Source organism: Aedes aegypti, chromosome 1, assembly GCF_002204515.2.
Source record: "Aedes aegypti strain LVP_AGWG chromosome 1, AaegL5.0 Primary Assembly, whole genome shotgun sequence".
NCBI classification, from domain to species: Eukaryota; Metazoa; Arthropoda; class Insecta; order Diptera; family Culicidae; genus Aedes; species Aedes aegypti.
Window position 1 is genome coordinate 206,920,104 of NC_035107.1, and position 26,365 is coordinate 206,946,468.

Sequence of the window (26,365 nt, forward strand, 5' to 3'; positions counted from 1 at the left end):
TTCTTCTAGGCCTCTATAACTATTCCCCATTCAATAATCCAGTTGGAATCCTGCCGGATATCTTTAAAGGTTTATACCGGAAAAATTTCAGGGATTCTTCCGGAAATCATTTTGAGGATCATCTGAATCACTAGATTTTTGTCCGGTTTTATCTAATGGTAGGTCACTGTGCGCTGTTTATTTGGCAGCGCAACATTTTATTTTATTTGCTGCGGTTGCAAAATTTCACTCACTCTAAAAAATATTCAGCCAGGGTCTGAGTTAACCGTATTCGACGATTGAAAACCTGCAGAAAAGTTATAATTGTTTGCCAGGTTTTTAATCAAAAGTCAACTAATTTTACTTATATTAAATGTACCTTCAATGAATTATTTACGTTTACAATGAATAGTTTGCATAAAAGGAGCAAAACAATTTTCCGAATGCTAATTAAGAATCTGAATGGATTTCGGTTAGAGTGGAAAACACATGCGCGCTTCGCCGCTAGGTATTTTCTAAATACCTTGGTTTCGCCTTTTTGTTTGATTTTTCGCCACGCGCCTTTTCCACTCGTTCTACTCACTTTATTAGCAAATTTCGTGTGCAGCAGACGAACGGTGGTGCATTGTTCTATAGTAACGAATTTCGGAATTAATGTTCGTTTTGTGCTAATGTAATCGTATATTTTGTTGGAACCGTAAAATCAATGTATTCTGGTACGGACAAGTAGATTCTAGTTTCCATTCTCGTGAAAAATGGTTTCGATTGATACTTTGCGCGAGCAGTTCGACGAGCTGGGGATCGATCCTTCGGCAGAGGTCGTCGACAAATGTAAGTTGGTTTCTGATTGAATTTCCTAACATTCGGGGATTTTCCTTAACCACCATTGATTTTTCATTAAATGTAGGCATTGAAATCTGTACCCGTTGCGATATCGAAGACGCGACGGAATTCGTAGAATCATGGATGGCATTCAGCATTTCGAAGTTGAGTGGCGCAGCACCCACAGTGGAGAATCTTCGGGACATGGAATCACACGAATTTGCCAATAGGACGCGCAAAACAACGGTCCCCTCGGGGGTAACAACTCCAACCGCATCGAGCCGTGCCAGGCCAAGAGAAGAACTGGAATCCCCGAGACCTACTGGCGAGAGTTCCCCGGCTGACCTGGTGATCTACAGCAACAAGGACTTGGACGCGGAGGAAAGCGAAGTGCTCGTGTCGTACGGATGCGTAACACCTAAGGTAAGTGAGAATTTTAGCGAACTGCAAGTTCTTGGAAATAGGATAAACCATCCTGGAAAAGGGAAACGCACTTGAGTTATTGGCATCATGAAGGGCTGGTAGCCAGTCACTTTGTAGTGACGTCCTTATTGGCGACCTGATCTCTAAAAAATCACTATTTGCAACAAAAAATCACTCTCAGTCCCAATTTTTGTGATCTGATAAAAAAGAAACTACTCCATTAAACATTTTTGACAGTTATTATTATTATTTTTCTTCATTAGAGCGACTTTCAGCCCGAGGCTGGTTCGTCTCTATTATTTTCATAATATGAAAATACAACATTATTTTCATTTTGTTGAACGATTTTTCGATTTTCTTTTTTCAACGCTATGAACTGTTATACCCTCGTTCTGGCTACCCTGTGGGACACACATCTTCTTTGAGTCGTTTCTATGCCGTCGAGTAGGGCACTTGCAGCCTTTGTTTAGTGTGCCCAACGGACCCCTTTGATTTTGCTGGGAAACGTTTCGTAACGTATTTCCCGTTTCAAACCGTTACCTAGCAAAATCAAAGAAGGCCGTTGGGCACACTAAACAAAGGCTACAAGCGCCCTGTTGAAATCCTCGTTTGTTTCTGTTCTTCGCTTGAGGTTGTGCCGGTGTTGTCGTCGTCGCTTTTGTTGTCCGTATTTGCTTTCTCTTTTTTGGCATTACCAATAGATTTTTGCACACAATGCGATCCAGTTTGAGCGGCGACAATGGGTGCGACCTGGGAGGGAGGCACCGATACACGAAATATGGCACAAAGTTATTTCGAACTTAGAGAAAACTCCAGCTTGCCAACGACAATCAAGGTAGACTTGATGAAAATCGCTAGTTTTCATTTGTTGTGTTCCTTCGGTTTCTTCGATCGTTCTGGACAAACATGGAAAAAGGGCCAATGTTTTCTATGCATTTCATTTTCGTTTTTATGGACCAATGCACGAGTTCACTAATTTGACGTTTGAGTGGTGCCGAATTCACTGGTGTCCATGGTCACATAAATAACACGGCACCGCTAAAACGTCAAATAGTGAACTCGTGCATCGGTCCATTGGAAAATAAAATTATGCGTTTCAAATACCGTAAAGTGCCCTAATTCCGCGCATTTCATACAAAATTATTTACATATGGAAATACACATCAATACCAGGTCCGTCGCACTCGGGCTCAGATTGGGTACCACTTCTAGTACTGCATTTGGTCCCTCGGTAGTGCAAAAGGTACCCAAGTTTGACACATCGCAGTACACTTTTCACGGCATTCTAGATTACCTTATGAGCCATAAAATTTTGGGCATTTGCAAGGGACATGAAGGTCTTTAATTTGTCTTTGTCAATACTGCAGCAACTTTTAACGCCATTTGATGCTACTTTGATTTAGAATAAGTTTGAATCACAAATAAAAGCAAATAGAGCAATTTTTCGCGGCGTAAAAATATAATCAGTGGAGGCCCGTCTGAGTAGACGCCATTTTTTCAATTTCCTTAGCGTCCGTGCTAAGACTGTAGGACACAAACAAACGTGATTTCTATATTGAAAATGTTTTGTTATTTATGCAATATTCTATGAAACTACTTGCTACAGATGTGTTTCATGATGCTTCTACGAAATCTTATCAAATATTAGCATAATTATTGAGATTTATCCCAAAAAGTATTGCGCGGCATTAGGGCACGTCATTTTTCACTGCTATTTACAGAACAACAAACAAGTAAAACATGCTATATTGGTCTTCACAGCTGAATATTTATCTGAGGAAGTATTTTCGTGCATAAATACGTTTCACAAACAACCGGAATATCGGGAAAGCCCACTTACAGGGAAACTAGTGGGAGGAAAAGTTTGTGCAAAACCAAGGTCCATAAACATTTGTTATTGTATGAACAGTGCAGAATACGAATATACAGACTTAAATTATTTTACAGGAATCCGTGAAATTCAACGTAATCCCAACAGCTGAAAGTTTCGGTGAAATAAATTAACGGAGTACGGTAAATTTTTACTGTTTTCGGTGAAATTTCACCGCAATCCGTTGAATTTCGACGGAATTAGGGTTTTTTATTTTACCGAACTGATCAGCTGTTGAGATTACGGTAAAATAATTTAAGTGTGTAGAGGTAGTCGGGGCGATTTCGCCAAACTGCATATTTTTTCGAAATTTCTTCTGGAATAACATGCAACCCCAAAGCTGACAAGGAAAAGGAAAAAATATCAACGTCTCCGCCGTCGCGAAACGTCCAAATGCTGAAAAATTGAAAAGTATTGTATTCAAAATAAACTGTTATAAAAACCTCAGTGTACGGAGCAGTTTTTCCAAAGCTGCTGATAAATCTAAACACAAGACTATAGTTATTTCACATGTCTGCAACTTTTTCTGGCATAAAATTTCACTTCAAAGGCTTTTTATGTTTCGGTGTGATGCAATCGCAATTACATATTTGCTGGGATGTTCATGTGAGGGTTTGCGCATGATTGATACAAGCACAGAAAAATAAGTAAAAAACTCAGCAATGACAGAATAAGAAGACCGTCTTCACGAGTCTCGTCTCAGGAAAAGTCTATAACAAATGTTTATCCTTATTTCATGTGCTAGTACAAAAATTATAAAAAAAGTCTACGTTACGGCTCATACAAAACTTTACTTTATTTTCATACAAAAAGTGTTGTGGAGGGGGGTAGGGGGTTGAAAATGTTCAATTTCAGCGTTACGTAATGAATGGATGCTGCCTTATTCAAATTTAATGTTAATTTGATTGTTTTGCAAGTGCGCGGAGTCAGGCATTCTTCTGCGCGGAATATGGAAAAGCGTTAAAAAAATGAGTGAACTATCCCAAAAAAATCACAATTGTAACGTGTGAATACAGTCTAGTTTATATTTTTGCCATAATCTAAAACAGATTTGCTAGCGATCCACCCTTGAAGCTTTTTTGTTGATGCAATACTAATTTTTAATTAAGCATTTGAAATGTTTTATTTGTTAACTGCGCTGAATTACGGCACTTGACGGTACTTTATATTCAATCAGAATAAAAGTTGCTATACTCCACTGCACTGTGACGTCACGCATCAATTTTCACAGGTACTGGTCCTGTTGTTTACAGTTTGGACTTAGTACTTTTTTCGAATCATTCTTAATTTCGTGAAAGTTTGCTGCGAGGAGAGGTCAAATCCACTGCAGATACCCACGGATCGTATTATTATCTCTTCCTAGCGTGGAAAATCGTCACCATCAGCATGCTGGTGATAGAAATGCGAAGATGAAAAAATGATGGAAAAAACGACTAAGTTCGAAACGTAAACAACAGGACCAGCAGCTGTCAAATAAGTGAGGTTAGGCTCGTCATATGCAGCGCTCTATTGTGACATTACTTTTGAATAAGCATGAATAGCTTTTCAATCGATTTTTTGTCACGTTAAAATGCAGAAATATGTTTTAATCAATTACGCGCTTTTATCATGTTTATCCATTGTTTTAGATCTGGGCTCACAGTGACAGTTCGTGACAGCAGAATCTCGGCTCACCTTGACGTACATAAATTTCGTATCGGTTTCTCCCTCCCAGGGTGCGACATTGTGTGTTGGTGGAGTGATTTCTTTTCGTTGATATCTGCCGCTCCAGTCAAAGCAGGGAAATTCAGGCAAAAAAACTTAATAATTTCTTAAGGAATAATTATGATTTGGCGCCACAACGATTATTAATGAAATGTTAAGGTTTTACTTATGATTTTGGTGAAGAATTTCAGTTAAAAATATCATAAGTTAATCAATGGAATTCGGTAACAAACGCAATGATAATTTCTTAATTCGAATTATCAATCGATAAAATTGTGCGCCTTTAATTTCAGGCGTGCTCAAAAATTGACATGTTTTGATAACATGTAATCTGATTCCGATTAACTTGTAGCCAACATTGAAAGCGGAGCAGTTCTTCTAGCGATAGCTATGATAATTATTTCAAATAATAATTGTTGTTAAAAAATTTGCCTGGTTCATAAGTCTTGATTTCAAGCATGTGCTAGAACAATTAAGGGCGTATGTCGCATGATCGATTTCTCTTCATCGATCCTCTCTTCCGTTAATATATGTGACAAGAAGCGGATTTGTTAGCATTTTTTGACTTCAGGACGCTAGACAGCGATGCAATCTTGCGTCCTGAACTGAAAAAATGCTGACAAACCCGCATCTTGTCACTTTTATTCAAAGAAGAGAGGATCGATGAGAGGAAGAGAGGATCGACGAAGAGAAATCGATCATGCGACATACAGTGGCCCAATTTCATATTCGTACGGGACACTGGCGTCACATCAAGTGAGTAAAAAACTATGAAATGACATATTGAGTTTGAAATGCTTTATCTATATTGATGGCTATTGGTGTCATCTATTATTTGACAACCATAAAATGTTTTCATTTACATTCATCTTTGGATTAATGGAAAAGTATTGAATTTGTGTCTGAAATTCACACAATCCCATATTCGTACACCTATCAAAATTTAAACATACACATACAACATTCCAAACTGAATTTTAATGTTTTTTTTTTGTTCTTTATTAAGGTGATTTTTAGCGCATACGGCTAGTTCATCACCATTTGTCAGAAAAACGCCAGAAAGGCTGCTTTTAATAAGGAGTTTTACATACTTTCAAGCAGCATATCAAAATACAAATAAACTAATACAAAATTTGAAAAACACGTTTTCGGTGAGATAAAATTAGTCGCCAGCAACAAGTTCAAGCTAAACATAATTGTTTTACACTAAAGCGGTTATGGAGGGGAGGCAAGACCAAGGTAGAGCTCTCCCAGAGGAAGGTCGAAACCCTCCACCGGCAGAGATACCCCGACTGCGGGAAAAAGTAGAGGTAAGGTTATATTTGAGGGATTCCACGGAGGCATGCAAGTCGATTCTGATCGACCATTTCAAAAATATCTGAAACTTTGCACAGTTTTTCAGTTCCATCTAAATCGTCATTTTCCGATATCAAATCTTCAAGTTGAGTCACGACTAACTTTTCAAAAGGGTGTATGTGAAAATGGTTCAAAAATATTCAAAAAGCTGCACAGCAAAAACGGTTCGTTCGATTGTTAGACAACTAAAGAAACAAAGTTAGACAACTAAATAAAGATTCCAAAAAAAATAAACACAGTAAAAAAAAAATTTTTTTTGCATTAAAAACATCATTTTTGTCACAAAAACTCAAATATCTCAAAACCCTATCGGAATACCAACGTATTTTTTTGAGGGAAAACGGTCCATTATATTAGCTATCTACCATAAAAATTTGGTGATGGTAAGCCAATAAACAAAAAAGTTATGACATTTCAAATATTTCACAAATTTGACACTTAGTGAAATTTTTTTTTTTTTCATTGTTAATTTTTTTTAGGACCGCAGTTTGTTGCTGAATTTTTTGTTAAGGGTACCACATGAGGTTAACAAGTTGTTTTCATGATATTTTATTTAATTATTCATAACTATTATAGCATCTCTTAGAAAGTTAGACGCGATCCAGTGTTGTGATCTAAAGTCTTGATAGTGTCATATTTTTTATTGTACGTAACTGAAGAAAAATTCTCTCAATAGTGTTGAAACCTTTTGATAAAAGAAACCTATAAGAAATCTAATATTGAAGACAAAAGCTACAAAAAACGTTTTCTATACAGGTATACGACTAGTTTACCTGCAAAAAGTTTACCTCGTAGAGAACAAGGCGGGTCTATACCCAGGTGATCTAGTATACGTAAAGCAGGTCGGTTTTCTCGGCGCTGGTTTTCTCCACAAAGTTAAAATCTGATTACACCTGGGTATAGACCCGCCTTGGTAGAGAATAGACTTTGTTAATCATATTTGGGAGAAAGCGAGTAACTTCAACAACATCAAAAACATGATAGGTACATACCATGAACATACTCACGAAAAAGCTAAAAATATACTACCACTATGGTTATAAAAGATTTAATTGTAAAATTTTTCTTCAGTCAAGCAAACGACACCAAACTAGTCAGTAAAAACTTAAAAGTGATTTTGTTTATTAAAATCTAACGAGCAACATGAGTAGTCGCTTTCTCAACTGTTGCAGGCCGTTTGCAGAAAAAAAGTGTTCGAAAGAGCTACGAAATCTCACCGAAAGCACCATAGATAAACTGAAAGCGGCTGGTTATGCTCCAATGTCTACATTGAATACAAATTTACGCATTTGTACGTCCTGCCGTTTAAACGTTGACAAACGGGCAATCTGTACATCATCGGTGGATCAGGTTGCAGGAAGTTCGAAAACAACAACAACTGAGGAATTACTAGATGCACCGACAACAACTGAGGAGTTACCAGAAGTACCAAGTGCAGATAGTCTTGCCACGGTACCATCAGCGACATCTGTTTCAACAAATCAATCAGAAGATGAGTGCATCCAGAAGGTCAACATCGAACGCTTCAACGAAGGGATAGCTGGAATAAAAGTGACTCCGATTAAATGGACGAAGATGGGTTACGTCAATTATCCCGAGAAAAAATACCGTGAAATCAACGAAGCTGTACGAAGAAACCTCTTCAAATTAGGACCTGAGGATGTGGAAAATACAGACTACGATGAGGTAATTATGAATATGAAGGAAAGGTTCACGAATCTAGCCACGACAAGGAAAGAAAAATTATTGATTTTGTCGATGCTGCCAAGCTCGTGGTCTATTCAAGACGCCATTGATGAGTTCAAAACCAATAGAAATACAGCAAAAGAGGCAAAACAATTCAAAAATAACTGTCTTGCAACCAAAAATGCTAGGTCGAGTACTTCATTAACAGATGAGACAAAAGAAAAAAATAATTCAATATTTTGAAGACGATGAAGTAAGTAGAGCTATGCCTGGCCAAAAAGATTATGTATCTGTAAAAAAAGATGGAAAGCGTCAAGCAATCCAAAAACGATTAATGATGACTACTTTGAAAGAAGCGTATACACGCTTCAAGGAAATTAACGAAAATATTAAGGTAGGTTTTTCCTCATTTGCAAGCCTTCGTCCAAGGCAATGCAAGCTTCTATCCAATTCAGGAACACATAATGTTTGTGTGTGCACAACACACGAAAATATTAACCTAATCTTACATAGTTTGAAAAGAATCAATTTATCAAAGGATATTAAAATGTTAACTGGTAGTCTTTTGTGTGAAAATACAACATCAAATTGCTATCTACGATCTTGTTCGGATTGTCCAGATTCTTCATCATTGGAAAATACTTTATTCGCTGAGTTTGAAGAAAATTATCATTTGAGCAATGGGTGACCACGGATAGGTGTGACCTAGAAACTATTGTAAAACCTGTAGATGATTTTGTGTCATTTTTTTGCTTGAAATTAGAAAGTTTAATTCCTCACGACTTTATTAAAACAGAGCAATCCCGCTTTTTAAAAAATACGAAAAATACATTACAAGATGGTGAATTTTTAGTCATTTATGATTTTTCTGAAAACTATAGCTTTGTATTGCAAGATGAAGTGCAGTCCCATCACTGGAACGTACAACAAGCTACAATTCATCCATTCGGTATTTATTTCAATGGAAGTACGCAAATTGAACATTTTAGTTTTATTGTAATTTCCGAAGATTTAAGACACGACTCAGTATCTGTAAATTTGTTCATTGCCAAAATGATTAACTTTTTACGCGTTGATAAGGATAAAGAAATCAGAAAGATATATTTCATGTCTGATGGAGCAGCATCGCAGTACAAAAACCGTAAGAATTTTTCGAGCCTATGTCAATTTAAATGAAAGTACGGAATTGATGCAGAATGGCATTTCTTTGCTACGTCACATGGCAAAGGTCCTTGTGATGCTATTGGAGGAACCATAAAGCGCATGGCCACAAGAACAAGTTTAGCCAAAGAACGTGAGCATCCAATTAAAACTGCAAAAGAACTATTTGATTGGGCGAATCGCAGAAAAGAAGAAGATTTAACAAAATTATCATTTTGTTTTACTACTACTGAAGAGTACGAATTAACGGCATCAGAGCTCAGCGAGCAATATAATAACGCGAAAACGATCCAAGGAACCCAAAAATTTCACTGTTTCATTCCATTGTCAGAAAATAAAATTAAAGCAAAACTATACTCTAACTGTACTGATAATGATGCAAAAGTGTTCGATATTGTAAAAAAATTGAATAACAATAAATAAATAAATAAGTATTAATAAAATGTTTTCATGATCTCATAACGCATACCCAAATCCAAAACTTTTAAAGTTTATATATAACATTTAGAAACTCATCGATCATACTCTAAAAAAAAATATCCTGGTAAAAAAAAAAATTATTTTCGTGTAATCTGTTAATTCATTTTAATTTATACATATATACATATAATATTTATGCATATACATAATATTTATACATATAATATACATAATACTAATGAATACATGAAAACGACTTGCAAGGCCCTTAACAATAAAATCAGCAACAAACTGCGGTTCCCGTAATAATTCACACCGAAAAAAAAAATTTTTTTTCTACTAAATGTGAAAATTGTGACATGTTTGAAATGTCATAACTTTTTTGTTTATTGGTTTACCATCACCAAATTTTTATGGTAGATAGCTGAACCGTAGTAGAGTAGATATAATGGACCGTTTTCTCTCAAAAAATTACGTTGGTATTCCGATAGGGTTTTGAGATATTTGAGTTTTTGTGTCAAAAATTAGGTTTTTTTATGCGAAAAAAAAAAAAAATTACTGTGTATTTTTTTGGAATCTTTATTTAGTTGTCTAACTTTGTTTCTTTAGTTGTCTAACAATCGAACGAACCGTTTTTGCTGTGCAGCTTTTTGAATATTTTTGAACCATTTTCACATACACCCTTTTGAAAAGTTAGTCGTGACTCAACTTGAAGATTTGATATCGGAAAATGACGATTTAGATGGATGCAGGAAAATGATGATTTAGATAGATGCAGGAAAAATGTGCAAAGTTTCAGCTCAATAGAAAAAAATGAATTAAAAAATTTACCAAATTTTGGTGCTGTTGCTTGGAATCACTCATTTGGGAGTATAGTCCTGAATCTTTCAGGAAACAGATGACAGTGTTGAGTGTAGTCGTATCGTTGCATAGGTTTTCCCGAATGCTCCCCGTTAGTCCATGGTTTCTACGATGAAATTCGTACTGAGGGCAGACGCATAGGAAATGTTCCACCTTGTTGTGTGTATTGCAAGTGGTGCAAATTCTGTGGAAAGGCAAGCCTTCCATGTTGTGCGATAAACGGGTGTATCCAGTCCGCAGTCGGGAGATGATCCGCTGTTCTTTTAATGAAATAACGTCGGTCCATGGTTGGGTATCTTGTTTGATCTTGCGTAGATGACAAGTGCTCTGCTGGGACCATTCGGTTGCCCACTGCGCGTTGACGGACTTGGTTATCCATCTTTTGATGTCCTGAAGAGGAACCTTGTTGACGCGTATCCTGCATTTTAATGCTCTATTTGATTTTTCAAGTACTATATTACGTTGTTTAGACGTAGTAGAGTACATTTGGACAATTTATAAGCGGACATATATGAAACTTAGGTAAAATTTTTAGAAATACAATTTTTCATTGATTTTTGCTATAAAATTCAATAATTCTAACAATATCGTTAATTTTTGTTGTAGAATTCAATCTAAAAAATATATTCATGAGCACTAAAAGAGTTTTGGTTAAAATATATTAAGTTTAGAGAATTCATAAAAAAATTATCCTCCTTGAGTATAGAAAATGATTATATCATAATTTCAAAACTCTCCTGAAATGTTATTTTCAAACAATGTAAACCGAATTTTTTTTTCTAAACAACAGTAAAAGGTTAGTTTCAAACTGGTCAGCAGAAAGAGTTTTAACTAAGAACTTCGTTTTACAACAAAGTACCCTACACTATGCTGTACATACCTTCGCATGATTGATGTCATCCCAATATTCAATTATTTTTTAATTCTTATTCTGATTATACTCAAAATATGATTCTGCGGTTTATTTATTTTATATTAAAAATACAAAATATTACGAGTGAGCGGAGAGCATTGATATAATTTTTACTAGAATATAACGTGTTGTTTTCATCATTTCAAATAACGCATGGGTTGCGGTTACGGCAATAATATTTATTCTACCAATCTCTACCAAACATTAGTTTGGTAGTAAAATATGAAATAAAAATAATAATTGCGCAATTTTAGATAGGAACATTAACTATGGATTATGTACATCTATTTAAGAGCCAAACTGAAAGTAATTGACTAAAATTTATGGTTTTAGATTTTTTCTAAATGTTATATTAACCAAAATTGTGAAGTATGAGATACCGATAACCACTGGTAAGTACTCTAAAACTGATTATAAGTTTTTGAAACTCGTTCAGTATTCGTAGTAATAATTGTTAATGAAGTAAACCTGGAAAAATTACGTTATTTTCCGACTAACTAGATTATTTTTAGCAAAAAACATTGGAAAAGAGGTATTTTTCTTAAGTTTCAAATATGTCCGCTTATATTTTTTCCAAATGTACTCTAATACATCTGAACAACGTAATGAAGATATTGAGCAATCATCTAGCCCATAAAAAAATTTGAGAGAATAAATATGATTATGATTGCCGAGTAATAGATGACACCTACGACCTTCGTAATTGATAAAGTATATCGAAGTCCGTAAATCATTTATTAGTTTTAAACCTACTTGATATGGAAACAGTGCCCCGTACGAAAATGAAGTTGAGTCACTGTACGCCCTTATTCTAGCACACGGAACATGAGTCCGTTGCTCGATAAATACTTGTTTTTAATTATGAATCGTGGTTTACGGCTAACCAGCCGAGTGGAAGTTTAACAACTACCGAAAAGCTGAACATTACATATAATTTGCAATTGGATTAGATGGACAAATTGATGTGAAGATTTGCGAAAAAGTTACACGTCTTCTCAGTGAGAATCGAACTCACGACTCCTCGATCTCTATTGATTCATAATTAAAAACAAGTAGAACTGAAATATTGTTTGCATTGAAAGTGTAAAAGTATTCGCCTATGCAAAGATACAGAGGGTGTCCATTCGATTCTATAACATTCCCCAGAAAACCATTCCCCCGAAACCCGTTCCCCAGAATTCCATTCCCCAGAATCTCATTCCCCAGAATGTACCATTCCCCAGAATTTCACTCCCCAGAATGAACCATTCCCCAGAAAACCAATCCCCAGAATGGACCATTCCCCAGAAAAGTATATACCTACTCTACAGTTTTGAAACAATTTAGTTAAAAATACTTGAAAATGAAACTTCATACAAAGTTGTTTACAAGTACATGAGAAGATTAGCATTCATGCTGCTAATTATGAACACTTTACGCATAATTCAAATTTCATTTGCAAATGAACTATCACAGTAGTTTCACTTTTATTGGCACTTATGAAGACTGATAGATCAGTCTATAGGCAAACAGAATATCCAATATTTAATCAAAAGAATATGGAACTCATCACTATTCTGCACATAATAGAGCTACACCCTTCTTTCGGTATAGTAGTTTCCAAATGTATAATTTCTCATGTATGTCCAATTTTTACCAAATATAGTGATGTATCCAGCTTTTCATCAATGTTCTAGGAAGGTGCATCATAGCTTACCTTTTGAGGCCACCCCGAATGGAATAAAGACGTTCGTAGTTTCATATTATACGTTTCCGATATAACTATTACGTAAATTCGGCAAAATAAAAACGTAATATTATGCACATTAAAATGATACGCCCTTCTTTACGTCAAGTTCAAAAAACAAACAAATGACTTGTTTAATTTTGCACAAAATAGTGATGCACCCTTCTTTCAGTCTTATCCTGTTAACGATATAGGCAAAATGTTCCGTAAGGATACCAAATGACAAGAAGGCATTTGACATGATTGATTAAATGATCAAGGACCATTTGACATCATGGTCATTTGGCCAATGACCATTTGGCATAACATGAAGAACATCCTTTTTGAAAAGAAGGAGCATAAGTATGGCTGGATGGCAAATGACTTTATACCAAATGCCCTTATGCTATATGGGCTCTCCATCGATATATTTTGCCTTCTTCTTTCTGGCGTTACGTCCTCACTGGGACAAAGCCTGCTTCTCAGATTAGTGTTCTTATGAGCACTTCCACAGTTATTAACTGAGAGCTTTCTTTGCCGATTGACCATTTTTGCATGTGTATATCGTGTGGCAGGTACGAAGATACTCTATGCCCAGGGAATCGAGAAAATTTCCTTTACGAAAAGATCCTCGACCAGCGGGATTCGAACCCACGACCCTCAGCATGGTCATGCTGAATAGCTGCGCGTTTACCGCTACGGCTGTCTGGGCCCCTATATATTTTGCCTATATAATTAATAAGATAAGACTGGAAGAAAGGTGCATCACTATATAGGCAAAAATAAACATATAGTTTGTATATTTTATGGGAATTTACTGAAAGAAGGGTGTATTATTATAATATGCAAAATAATCATGAATAAGGGGATTATGGGGCATAATGGACACATTAGGCAAATGCTTATTTTACATAGAATGGCAATTTTTCAGTTACTCTCGGCTGGTTTCCAAGTTCGTAATTAGTATGACGTGCTGGATCCATTCATGGTGAGAAAAGCATCTTATTAAATGTCAGAAAAACGAGATAGAAAATTGGGTCCAAAACACGACTGATAAAAAGGTATCCGGGTAAAATGAACACTTTTGTGGAATTTAGAAAAAACTAAATTATTAATGGGTGTCAAAACGTACTGACATGTAAAAGTGCTTCCCACTTATCACATTAACAAGAAGAAACTTCTCTAGGTTAGTTACTTTGCTCTAAAATTTAATTCTTCCACCGCTTTGCGTATGAACTAATTTTAGCTAAGAAAAAATATAGTAGAATTTCAGAGGACAAATGAAGCAAAGCATAAACTTGTATACCGTCAAAGAGTTCATATACAATACATATTTCGTACAGTTTATAAAATTTTGCTGAAATGTGCATATTCCCAGAGAATAAGGGGGTGTCCATTTCGCCCCGTGTGTTCATTATGCTTCTAATCCCCTACTTACTTATTTGTTTTGTCACATCAGACCTTAGCCTGTCACATAAATGACTCACGCAAACCAAAAATTAAAAAAAGAAAATAGAAAATGGATATTCATATAGCTTTCTGGGGAATGGTGCATTCTGGGGAATGGTGCATTCTGGGGAATGGTGCATTCTGGGGAATGAAATTCTGGGGAATGTTACATTCTGGGGAATGAGATTCTGGGGAATGGTTCGTTCTGGGAAACGGAATTCTGGGGAATGGTTTTCTGGGGAATGTTATAGAATCGTCCATTCTGCCCCTGGTGTCCATACTGCCCCCGGTACCCCTAATAATGAAATCGGCTTTAATTCCTGGGAAGCTTTCGATATGCTGTGTAAATAGCCAAAGTTTGTGTGCTCGCCAAATGAATAAATTCAATGAATTTAAACAAATTATTTCAATGTCCAATGTAGATATTGTTTGCATAAGTAGGCTAGGTGGTGGAGCTTTGATGTACGTTAAAAGCGGATTGAATTGCAATGTTCTTGAGTCTTCTAGAAATGGAGAAGTAGAAACTAATTCTGAATTTATCATATGTGAGATCAATATTAAACAAAATCATAAACGATTGTTCGTGACCGAAGCAGGGCTGGAAAGCGTCAATGTAAATACAGGGTGTTGCGCGACTTTTACATAGTTGCTTACCTCACTGTCATCGGACGGCGAGACAATGACAGAGATTTTCTCTAAATTCTCTTTCATTTTCCCGTCACTACGGCCTGTGACGGACTCGCACAATACTGCAGAGGGCGCCCTGCTACTCTACAAGCTCCGTTAGCGTTTAGGTTTTATTTATACCCCCCTAACCATTCATTCCTAGCCACGGTACGCATTACACCATAAATTGAGGGTCACCACTGGAACAGGCAGTCCGTAGTATTTATTATTATCCAGTTGAAACAACCGCTACTGACACTACGTGCCTATCGAGGCTGCTCGGGAAAAGGAGGTTAATATTGATGATTAACTCCTGACTTGCCCAAGCAGCCAGTTAGAGCTTTAATGCAATTCTGTTGCAGTGATTTGGTAAATCTAAATAAATTGTTACTTTTATTTCATTTTTTTTTTGTTTTTTTTTAAAATAATGTACTGTAGTAATTGAGACGTGTTTCATTGTATTGTGTTCGCACTACACGAAGCTTTTCAATCATTTATGTTTGCTTAAAAATTAAATTTACAAATTGTAAGTTGCCTGAACATGACAATTGACAAAAATCTGCTTTTTTGGAAGTGATAATTGTGCCAAACAATCAGTTATTGTCCAATACTATAGATCACTAGTTGAACTGCCAACATTCAGTATTTAGAATTGAGAAACAATCAAAATGTTTCGCAAAGATGAATTCATACTGAATCTGAGCAAACGAGCAATTGTTATTTCATAATATTTGAATTTTATCATTCCTGCAATAAAAATCACTTCAATAAGACGCATAGTGTGGCCAAATGAGCTCAGTAGCTTTCCATAGCCGAGTGGTTAGAGTCCGCGGCTACAAAGCAAAGCCATGCTAAAGGTGTCTGGGTTCGAATTCCGGTCGGTCCAGGATCTTTCCGTAAAGGAAATTTCCTTGACTTCCCTGGGCATATCATCGTACCTGCCACACGATATACGAATGCGAAAATGGCAACTTTGGCAAAGAAAGCTCTCAGTTAATAAATGTGGAAGTGCTCATAAGAACACTAAGCTGAGAAGCAGGTTCTGTCCCAGTGAGGACGTAAATGCCAAGAAGAAGAAGAAGCTTTCAAAAGAAAAACCCACTGCGACAGTGAATCAAACCTACTTTGTGCCAAGAATAGGATCCGGCTCCCTAATAGGTTCAACTTAACATACACACTTAAATCAGAATGCCGAAATCAGCTGTGCGAATCTCGGTTAAAGTTTCTTTTGCTGACATCTCAGCAAAACTGACGTTTGATATCAGCGGCACCCGAAGGTGCTGCTATAAACAAACTTGAGTTTTTGCTAAGATATCAGTTAAAATTCAGTTGCTGACCGCTCGGCTGTGCGGATCTCGGTAAAAGAATGAAAATTAGCCGAGCTCAACTGAGTGTGTATCGAATGTGTTTGATTGATTGATCGTCGTTAATAAAAGAGAATTTTGTACTGCGTCATTTGTCTTTGTCGTTTCCTTAATTAAGTATTGTTTGACAAATTGAATGTTAATTTTCATTATGGAAATGAAAACCTACACACTCAGTTGAGCTCGGCTAATTTTCATTCTTTTACCGAGATCCGCACAGCCGAGCGGTCAGCAACTGAGTTTTAACTGATATCTCAGCAAAAACTCAAGTTTGTTTATAGCAGCACCTTCGGGTGCCGCTGACATCAAACGTCAGTTTTGCTGAGATGTCAGCAAAAGAAACTTTAACCGAGATTCGCATAGCTGATTTCGGCATTCTGATTTAAGTGTGTAACTTCAACCCCCTTAATCTCATACTACATTTGGTCTTAAGCGGCTACCGTAATCCGGGGGCAACTTTTTGTTGTGTTATCCTTCGGAATTCAGATATTGTCAAATAAATTTTGATAAAACCAGTACCATATTGATCTTAATCAGTTTATGTTATCGACTTTTCATAAAATAATATTTAACATATCATAGAAATAGTTTTAATACCGTCGTTGGGGGTGACAATGGGTCAAAAAGGCATATGTACGATTTGTTTATTGAATAACTATCGCAATTTAGCTCCAATAAACTTCAAATTTGGTGTGTATGTACTTTGATGGTACATTAACAACTGTTCAAAAAATTATTGAAAAATATTTATTCACAGCGGCACTAGTGAATGAAAAATGACCCAATCTCACCCCATAGAGGGGGTGACATTGGGTCACTATTATTGAAATAACTTATTTTTGAGAATATGATTGCAAAACCATTCACAGCTGAAAAATATTGATGAAATACGATGTAAACAAGACGAAAAGATATCTAAGATGTTTCTCAAGTATGATAAACCCACTTAAAAGAACGATTATACCAAAAATTTGAAGAGCTATGAGAAAAAATATGAGACCCAACATTTATCGTCAAGTTTACATACATTTTCTTATTTGTTTCCCTCAAATTATCTTCAACGTCTCATCCCCATTGCCATAAAGCCTATTCAGTTTTCCCAGAGGTGTACTGAAACAGTGATTATTTTAAACCCTCGCAAATAGTTATATTTCGGTGCGACATTCCTCGATCACTATATTTCAGGCAGATTTTGACTTCATAGTACCGGTATTTCAGCGATCCAACTCATTCGTACTTTCGTGATATGTTTCTGTAATATGAAAACACTAATAAATAATTAAATTTATTAAAAAAAAACAATTAATAAAATTTTGCGATGTTGCTGCACACGAAACACAGTTGCTGGTTTGAGAAGTTGTCAAAATTCGTTGCATTGTTATTCGATGCACGGAATCCTCAAGTAGACTTGTTTGATGTTTCAGAGATGCTGTATTTAGAAAGAATAAACACATCTTAATGAGGAATGAGAACGCCCGGCACCGTAAAATGTCAAAAAAGTGCTCTTGCAATTTAATTTACTATCGTTCTTGCTTGACCCAATCTCACCCCCATTTTCAATGTTTTAGACACCGTACCGAAAAAAATAAAATTTTTGTGGAAAAATCAATTAGATTACGGAAAATACTTGTGAAGTGTAATGAAAAGTCTTTCAACCTTCTACTAATACAACGATAGAGGTTAAAATACATGCGTTATACTTTGCACAGGAGAAATTTAATGCTGTAAATTTTATCTAGTTTCAACATACAAGTTTATTGATATAGTAAACAAAAATTACTAACTTTAAAAATGTATATTGTGATGAATTATGTGTAATAATATGTTCCCCAACATATGAAAAATTATTTCTAGCGATATCACCGTTATTAGCTGATATATTACATAAATCATAATTTTCCGTTTTGACCCAATCTCACCCTCTAGACCCATTGTCACCCCCATCGACGGTATCAAAAAATTTAAATGACACGCTTGGGTGAAATTGATCACCATATAACAAAGTAGGTTTAAAAATTAAAAATTTCTCTATCTACTAAATTTGGGTCTCCTGAATCTGAAAATGATGTCCAAATACTTACAACTCAAGTATTTGATCATTTTATTGTAAAACTAAACTTTGAAAATCTGCTCAGGCAGCGTCCATTTATTACGTAACGCCAAAATTGGAAATTTTTGCAATTTCCATTGAAATAAGCACATTATTCGATAATAAACGATTTTATGAGCAAAAAACTATACTTCCTATGCTGTATGATATAAAAAAATGAGTTCAGTAGTCCATACTTAAGCGTACACAGCATTTTTAACACTCGAAGTTACCATGTAGGCATAGCACCTGTGGATTGTTAAGAAACGACATTTCCAACTGTAGAGTAAGGTGGGGCAAAAGTTCGACCTTAGTGGTATAATCAAAGTTTCCAGAAAAACAATAGCAGTTGAAACAAAACAAATACCATACAGTGAACCTTTAACATATTGGCTATAATTTTACTGAACAAATTTGTGTCAAAATATTTACCCATTTTTAGTTATAACAGTTTCAAAATTGATTGTCTTAAACGAACTTTTGCCCCACCGGTGGGGCAAGAGTTCGAATCTAGTGTGGGGCAAAAGTTCGCTGAGTAAAAACAAAATATCGATACTTTTATGACAGGCATACTTTACACCAGCCGTAAACTTAAGTTTACCGAAAAATACACACTAAATTTTCACCAAAAAATTGCCCAAAACAGAGTTAATTGTAATATACTTAAAAATATCAGTTTTTTGCAAAACTAAGTGGAAATGTGAAATTTTGTGACATTTTTCGCATGATCAAACAAATTTTGCCAAATCTGGAGATTATAGGCAATTTGCAAATTTTTCCGTGAGTTTATACATGGATCGAACTTTTGCCCCGCTGATTCGAACTTTTGCCCCACTATGGGCCAAAAATTGTTTCCAAGCATTTATGCAAAAACTAATACACCTCAAAGCATCCTTATGATATGCCTAGAAACGCCCTTACATAAAATATTGAAAGAGATTTTATTTTCAATTGGTTCCATGCAACTTAAGTTTGACCAAATATTAAAAAAAATCACGAAAATTCCAATTTCAGCGTTACGTAATAAATGGATGCTGCCTACTTGCTCAAAGAGGCGGAGTCATCGATTAGATTAGATGCACTATTCCCCCTAAATTACTCTATATGTTTAGATAGCTATATGTCTTTGATTTGTATAAGATGCATTTCATCAAATTTCGTCTTAAATTCACAATCGCTTCCGATTGCCAACCAAACGATCTCATTATTTAATTGACCGTTAAACAGCGAGTAATTTTTCAGCAAAGCGTATCTCAACGAGCTCCTCACAAGAAAGGCATATCCCATTTCATCTGGAAGACAAATGCCCACTTAGCTAAATGCGAGAGTTTCGTTTGTAGAAGCTCTTTAGGCCGACATTTAAAGTGATGGTCTGACTGAACCATTTGTAAAAGTCTGCATCGTGAAGTTGCCCTCTATTTCGCCCAAAGCTCAAGCATTCTTGGCAGAGATTAGTCGTTTAGCCTTTTCTGCTAATCCATGCCGTTTGAGGTGAAGCGTCGCAATCGCAAACATCGGTGGAGCAAGCTGCCGGGAATATACCGTAAAGTGCCGTAATCCAGCGCAGTTAAGAAATAAAACGATTCAAATGTTTAACTAAAAATTAGTATTGCATCAACAAAAAAGCTTTATGAGTGGATCGCTAGCAAATCTATTCAAGATTATGGGAAAAATATAAACTAGACTGTATTCATAATTTACAATTGTGATTTTTTTTTCAATAGTTCATTCGTTGAAATTGCCTAATTCCGCGCATTTTTTAAACGCTTTTCCATATTCCGCGCAGAAAAATGCCTAATTCCGCGCACTCATGAAACAATCAAATTAACATTAATTTTGATAAGGGGCTGCATCCATTCGTTACGTAACACTTAAAATTGAAAATTTTCAACCCCCTCCCCTTCCGTAACACTTTTTGTATGAGAAAACGTAGAGTTTTGTATGAACCGTAACATTTTAGTCTACGTTCAATTTTTTTATTAACTTTTTGTCTATCACATGAAATAAAGCTAACCAATACCGTGGCATTGGTACGTGTGAATTTTGTCTAGGGCAAAGTGGGGCAATCTGGCCATCTTAAGAAAAGTCGTTAGAATTGCAATTTTTAGATCAATACACTAGATCAGGGTAGACAATCGTCACCGTCAAATGGAAAAAGTTGTCGACGAAACTAAAAAAAGAATCGTCATCGTCACTCAACCAGCGTTGGATGACGATTTGCTGCAGTGGTCCGCCACAAAGGCTCGGCGTCATGACGAACAAATAAGCCTCCTTCGTTATGGTCGAATCTTCGTTCGGGAGCTCTGAGCCGACTAAAAATATGAACCGTGGTGTCGATAGATTATGAGCCTTGTTTTGAAAAAAAAAATGAAACAAGAACAAAAAAACAAAACGTGTCCGGAATTGAACAAGCGATCTCTGAATCGTATTCATCACACGCTTACCAACTGTGCAGTTGTTGAAGCTTGAGGAGTACGGGTTAAATCGCCATTACAAGCAATTCTGGGATGGCATTCGCCGTTTTGTTCGCTTCCTTCGTTTGAGAAAGGGGAGCGAACGGAATGAAGACAAAGTTGTTCTTTGACGATTTTGGATTGACGTTCGTCGTGCATTCTTTCGTCGATGACGAGACGACGACCTGCCAGAGTTATTATACTGGATGACGATGTCTTTTTTTATTTCGTCATCGCACTGTGACGAATCTGACGATTGCCTGCCCTGCACTAGATACGCACGATTTCCGTTGTCTTAAAAAAATAACGAATGATTTTTTTTTGTCGATGGGGTGATATTAGCACCCTATTTTATGTTGTGAAATTATCTCATAGAATCTAACAATTTAATTATTTTATTTACTGAACTGGAAAGTTTAGAAATGAAATACTCGTTCGAAATCTACTGAGCTCATATTTGGCTTAAATATGCTTCTTATTGCATAGTTTTAGACAATTTGGTCGAGAAAAAAACACCATCTTCTGCTTCTTGGCATTAACGTCCTCACTGGGACAGAGCCTGCTTCTCAGCTTAGTGTTCTTATGAGCACTTCCACAGTTATTAACTGAGAGCTTTCTTTGCCAAAGTTGCCATTTTTGCATTCGTATATCGGTTGGCAGGCACGATGATACTTTATGACCGGGAATCGAACCCAGACACCTTCAGCATGGCTTTGCTTTGTAGCCGCGGACTCTAATCACTCGGCTAAGGAAGGCCCCTGAAAAAACCCCCCATGCCAATGTGAATCATTCCACCCCATTGGCACTGTTCATACAATGCACAATGGTCCAGATAGCAAGTTTAGGCGGACATGAACTTTTCGACGTCATTTTGTGGTTTTAGAGTATAGGTTGCTTCCCAGAAGTGTCTCGAAATTAGTTGTACTACAATTCGTACGAAAGGGATTTTTTTCTGCACTAATCGCAATAGTGTCCTATACGCCAACTTTTTTATGTTAATAGATAGCAAGTTGGTATGTTCAGCAAAGTTGTAACATATTTTAATACAAAAAACTTTGTAGAACAAACTTTTTCTCTATCTCTTATACTTTCTGAGATGATTGACTTTTTATATGAATAAAAAATGAAGAAAATCATTTTTTCACTCATAAGTCATTTATTTACAAATTTTAGCAGCCTACTATGTTCTACAAAGTTTTTGGTACTATTATATTCTACAACTTTGGTGAATATACCACAGTTGTGTTTCTAGAGTAACCACAAAATGACGTCGAAAAGTTTATGTCCGCGTAAACTTGCTATCTGGACCACTGTGCAATGCAAGGACCAGTTCGCATTATTGCTTGGAATCAATAAACTTTAAGCAAATCAATTAATGGTATCCACTAATGCCACGGGTAACTGAAACTTAATTTTTTAAGCAAAAAAGGAACCTCAGAAGAACTTAAGGGTCATCCATAAATTACGTCACAAAATATGGTCATTTTCAATCCCTCTCCCCGTATTATCATACTTTTTGTATGGAGGCTTCGTAAATCTTTTAGAGAAAATCTTTCCGGTTTTAATATCTAATAATATTAGAAAACAATTGTTATGTTCAAAAAAGTGAAAAAGTGATAGTGGAAAAATTGAAGAATGGAAGTGATTTCGTTGACTCGTGTTCTAGGTGCTGTGAATCAAATGGTTTTTGGCTGTCTCATGCTTTGCAACGAACCGTCCGGAATTTACATGCAACACAGGATGTCAGAGAACCAATCCGGTGAGTTTGTTCCAGTTTGATACTTTTTCTTTTGTAAGTTTTTGGGACCGTATTTTTTGTGCGTTGTGGAACTCCGGTCGTTTCTTGAACGAATAATATTTTTTCCGGAGTTAGATATTTTTGTTCGGTTCGCGTGTTCTGTTCGGGCGGGTGTTACGCAGCTCACAATGGGTTGTGAGTGCTTTTTTAACCGTTCGATGACCCTGGAGGGATCGATTCTGCTTTTTGTATAATTCTGAGCAGAAAAACATAGTGTGTTGTCCTCACTGTTTAGTTCAAACGCGCTTCCTTTCTTTTTTCGATTATCCTAGAAACTGTACCATCGTTTTTTTTTACGGTCGGCTTTGTTTGTGTTTTAAGCGCATTATTATCTTTTTTTTTACAGGCGATGACTCTGGAGGGATCGGTTTTGTTCTTTACTGGCTATTGAGCAAAAAAATATTACCGCACAATCAAAAATCAATACTCCAAATACTATTTATACAATAAATAAACTGTTGCTTTCTCTTTTGATTTCCGGAATACAAAAGACTAAATAATTACCACCTAATCACAATTGCTCTGGGTCCATCGCTAGCTTTTCAGGCGAATCCTGACGTGACCTTATACCCCTCCCAACCCCCACCTCCGTAGCACTTATGAGGGCGTCGCTGAGTCGATGGCCTCTCATTAAGTAAGTGCTACATCAACATATCCTTCCCCTATCCTAAGTTACGGTAAAGATGGGCGTGGCCGGGAATAGCAATATTCATGCTTTTGATATTCTTGTTTATGATTAGAACAAGGTATACTCCCCTGCCTTGTTCCTGAAAGCAGTCAGGATGAGATTATTAAAAGAAACGTGAATGTTGCTAGTATCCAATCTACGAAGTATACCGTAACAACGCTAACGCTAACGCTAACGGAGGCTTCGTAAATCTTGTAGAGATCGTAACGTTTTCGTGAATCATTTCCCGAGAGTGTGTCGTAATTTGTGGGGCCTTCTACAAATTACGACATATGTTGTTTTTCCAATAATTCTATATGGATTGTATAATATAAATAAAAATCATAAACAAGTGTAGGTACAATGGCAATGTTATGTGTGGTTCATTATGCTAAGTAAGTTTTGTGCGCACAGATATATAGACTATTTTTTTGGGGCTGTGCATAAACCACGTGGTATTTTTCCCTGTAAGGGACCGTCCAAAAATGACGTAGTATTTTAGGAGGGAGGGGGGAGTCTACGATTTTGCTACGAACTGCTATTAAGTATGGGAAAATAGGCTACGAAGGGAGAAGGGGTGTCAAAAGTTGGTCAAAAAATGCTACGTCATTTATGGACGCTGCCTAAGTGGGCTTTCCCGATATTCCGCTTGTACATGAAACGTATGTATGCATGAAGTTACTTTTCAGAGAAATAGACAGATGTGGAGACGGATATAGCATGTTTTACTTGTCTGTTTGTTTTGCGAAGAACAGTGCGCGGAACTAGGGCATTATAAAAAAAGACGTAGCCTAATTCCGCGCAATACTTTTTTGAATAAAACTCAATAATTATGATAATATTTGATAAGATTTCATAGAAGCATCTTGAAACATATCTGCAGGAAGTAGTTCCATGGAATATTGTATTAAAAAAAAAACTTTTTTAATTAAGACATCGCGTTTGTTGTTGTCCTACAGTCTTAGCACGGACGCTAAGAAAATTAGAAAAATAACGTCTACTCTATCTTGAGGCAGCGTTGCCGGATGAGGGCGAGCTCAATACGGGCCCCTCTTGAGGACTGCTGGAGGACAGTCAAAGCAGTCATTAACGACGCTGCCGAAAGCGTTGTCGGATATGTGGAACGGAGCTCAAGAAACGATTGGTTCGACGAGGAGTGCCAGGAGGTTTTAGAGGAGAAGAATGCAGCGCGGGCTGCAATGCTGCAGCATGGTAGGCGGCAAAACGTGGAACGATACAGACTGAAGCGGAATCAGCAAACCCGCCTATTCCGGGACAAAAAGCGCCGCCTGGAAGAGGTGGAATGCCAAGAGATGGAGTTGCTGTACCGTTCTCAAGAAACGCGGAAGTTCTATCAGAAGCTCAACACATCCCGCAAAAGCTTCGTGCCGCGAGCTGAGATGTGCCGGGATAAGGATGGGAGCATCTTGACGGACGGACGCGAGGTGATCGAAAGGTGGAAGCAGCACTACGATGAACACCTGAATGGCGCAGAGAACACAGGCACAGAAGGTCAGGACAGCGAAGGCGATGGCTACGTTAGCACAGCGGACAGCGGAAATCAACCAGCTCCCACGATGGGGGAAGTTAAGGATGCCATTCAACAGCTCAAGAACAACAAAGCCGCTGGCAAGGATGGTATCGGAGCCGAACTCATCAAGATGGGCCCGGACAGGTTGGCCGCTTGTCTGCATCGGCTGATAGTCAGAATCTGGGAAACGGAACAGCTACCGGAGGAGTGGAAGCAAGGCGTTGTATGCCCTATCTACAAAAAGGGCGACAAACTGGAGTGTGAAAATTATCGTGCAATCACCATCCTAAACGCCGCCTATAAAGTGCTATCCCAGATTCTCTTCCGTCATCTATCACCTATAGCAAACGAGTTCGTGGAAAGTTATCAAGCAGGTTTCATCGACGGCCGCTCGACAACGGACCAGATCTTTTCCGTGCGACAAATCCTCCAGAAATGCCGTGAGTACCAGGTTCCTACGCACCATTTGTTCATCGATTTCAAGGCGGCATACGATAGTATCGACCGCATAGAGCTACGGAAAATCATGGATGAGAACAGCTTTCCCGGGAAGCTCACAAGATTGATCAGAGCAACGATGGACGGTGTGCAAAACTGCATGAAGATCTCGGGCGAACACTCCAGTTCGTTCGAGTCTCGGCGGGGACTACAACAGGGCGACAGATTTTTGTGCCTGTTGTTCAATATTGCGCTTGAAGGTGTCATGCGGAGAGCCGGACTTAACAGTCGAGGCACGATTTTCACGAGATCCGGACAATTGGTTTGCTTCGCGGACGACATGGATATTATTGGGAGAAAACTTGAAACGGTGGCAGATTTGTTCACCCGCCTGAAACGCGAAGCAACAAGAGTCGGGCTAATGGTGAATGCGTCGAAAACAAAGTACATGCTGGTTGGCGGAACTGAGCGCGACAGGGCCCGCCTAGGAAGCAGTGTTACGATAGACGGGGATACCTTCGAGGTGGTGGACGAGTTCGTCTACCTCGGATCCTTGTTGACGGCTGACAACAATGTTAGTCGGGAAATACCAAGGCGCATCATCAGCGGAAGTCGTGCCTACTATGGGCTCCAGAAGAAACTGCGGTCAAGAAAGATTCACCCCCGCACCAAATGCACGATGTACAAAACGCTCATAAGACCGGTAGTCCTCTATGGGCATGAGGCGTGGACTATGCTCGAGGAGGACTTGCAAGCTCTTGGGGTTTTCGAACGCCGAGTGCTAAGGACGATCTTCGGCGGCGTGCAGGAGAACGGCGTGTGGCGGCGAAGGATGAACCACGAGCTCGCTCAACTCTACTGTGAACCCAGTATCGTGAAGGTAGCTAAAGCTGAAAGGATACGCTGGGCAGGGCATGTTGCAAGAATGCCGGACAACAACCCTGTAAAGATGGTGTTCGCCACGAATCCGGTCGGAACAAGAAGGCGTGGGGCGCAGCGAGCTAGGTGGA

The 26,365-nt window shown here is 37.5% G+C and overlaps 1 protein-coding gene across 1 annotated transcript in view; it reads left to right on the forward strand.

Moving 5' to 3' along the window:
• The first annotated feature begins 552 nt into the window (after positions 1-552).
• The window catches only part of LOC5572571 (DNA polymerase alpha subunit B), a 117,434-nt gene continuing 91,621 nt past the window's right edge, over positions 553-26,365 (forward strand). The window contains exons 1-2 of the mRNA XM_021857348.1: positions 553-810; positions 887-1,224. Of these exons, the coding sequence (XP_021713040.1) occupies positions 735-810; positions 887-1,224 (414 nt within the window). The 5' untranslated portion in view covers positions 553-734. The remainder of the gene's footprint in view (positions 811-886; positions 1,225-26,365) is intronic.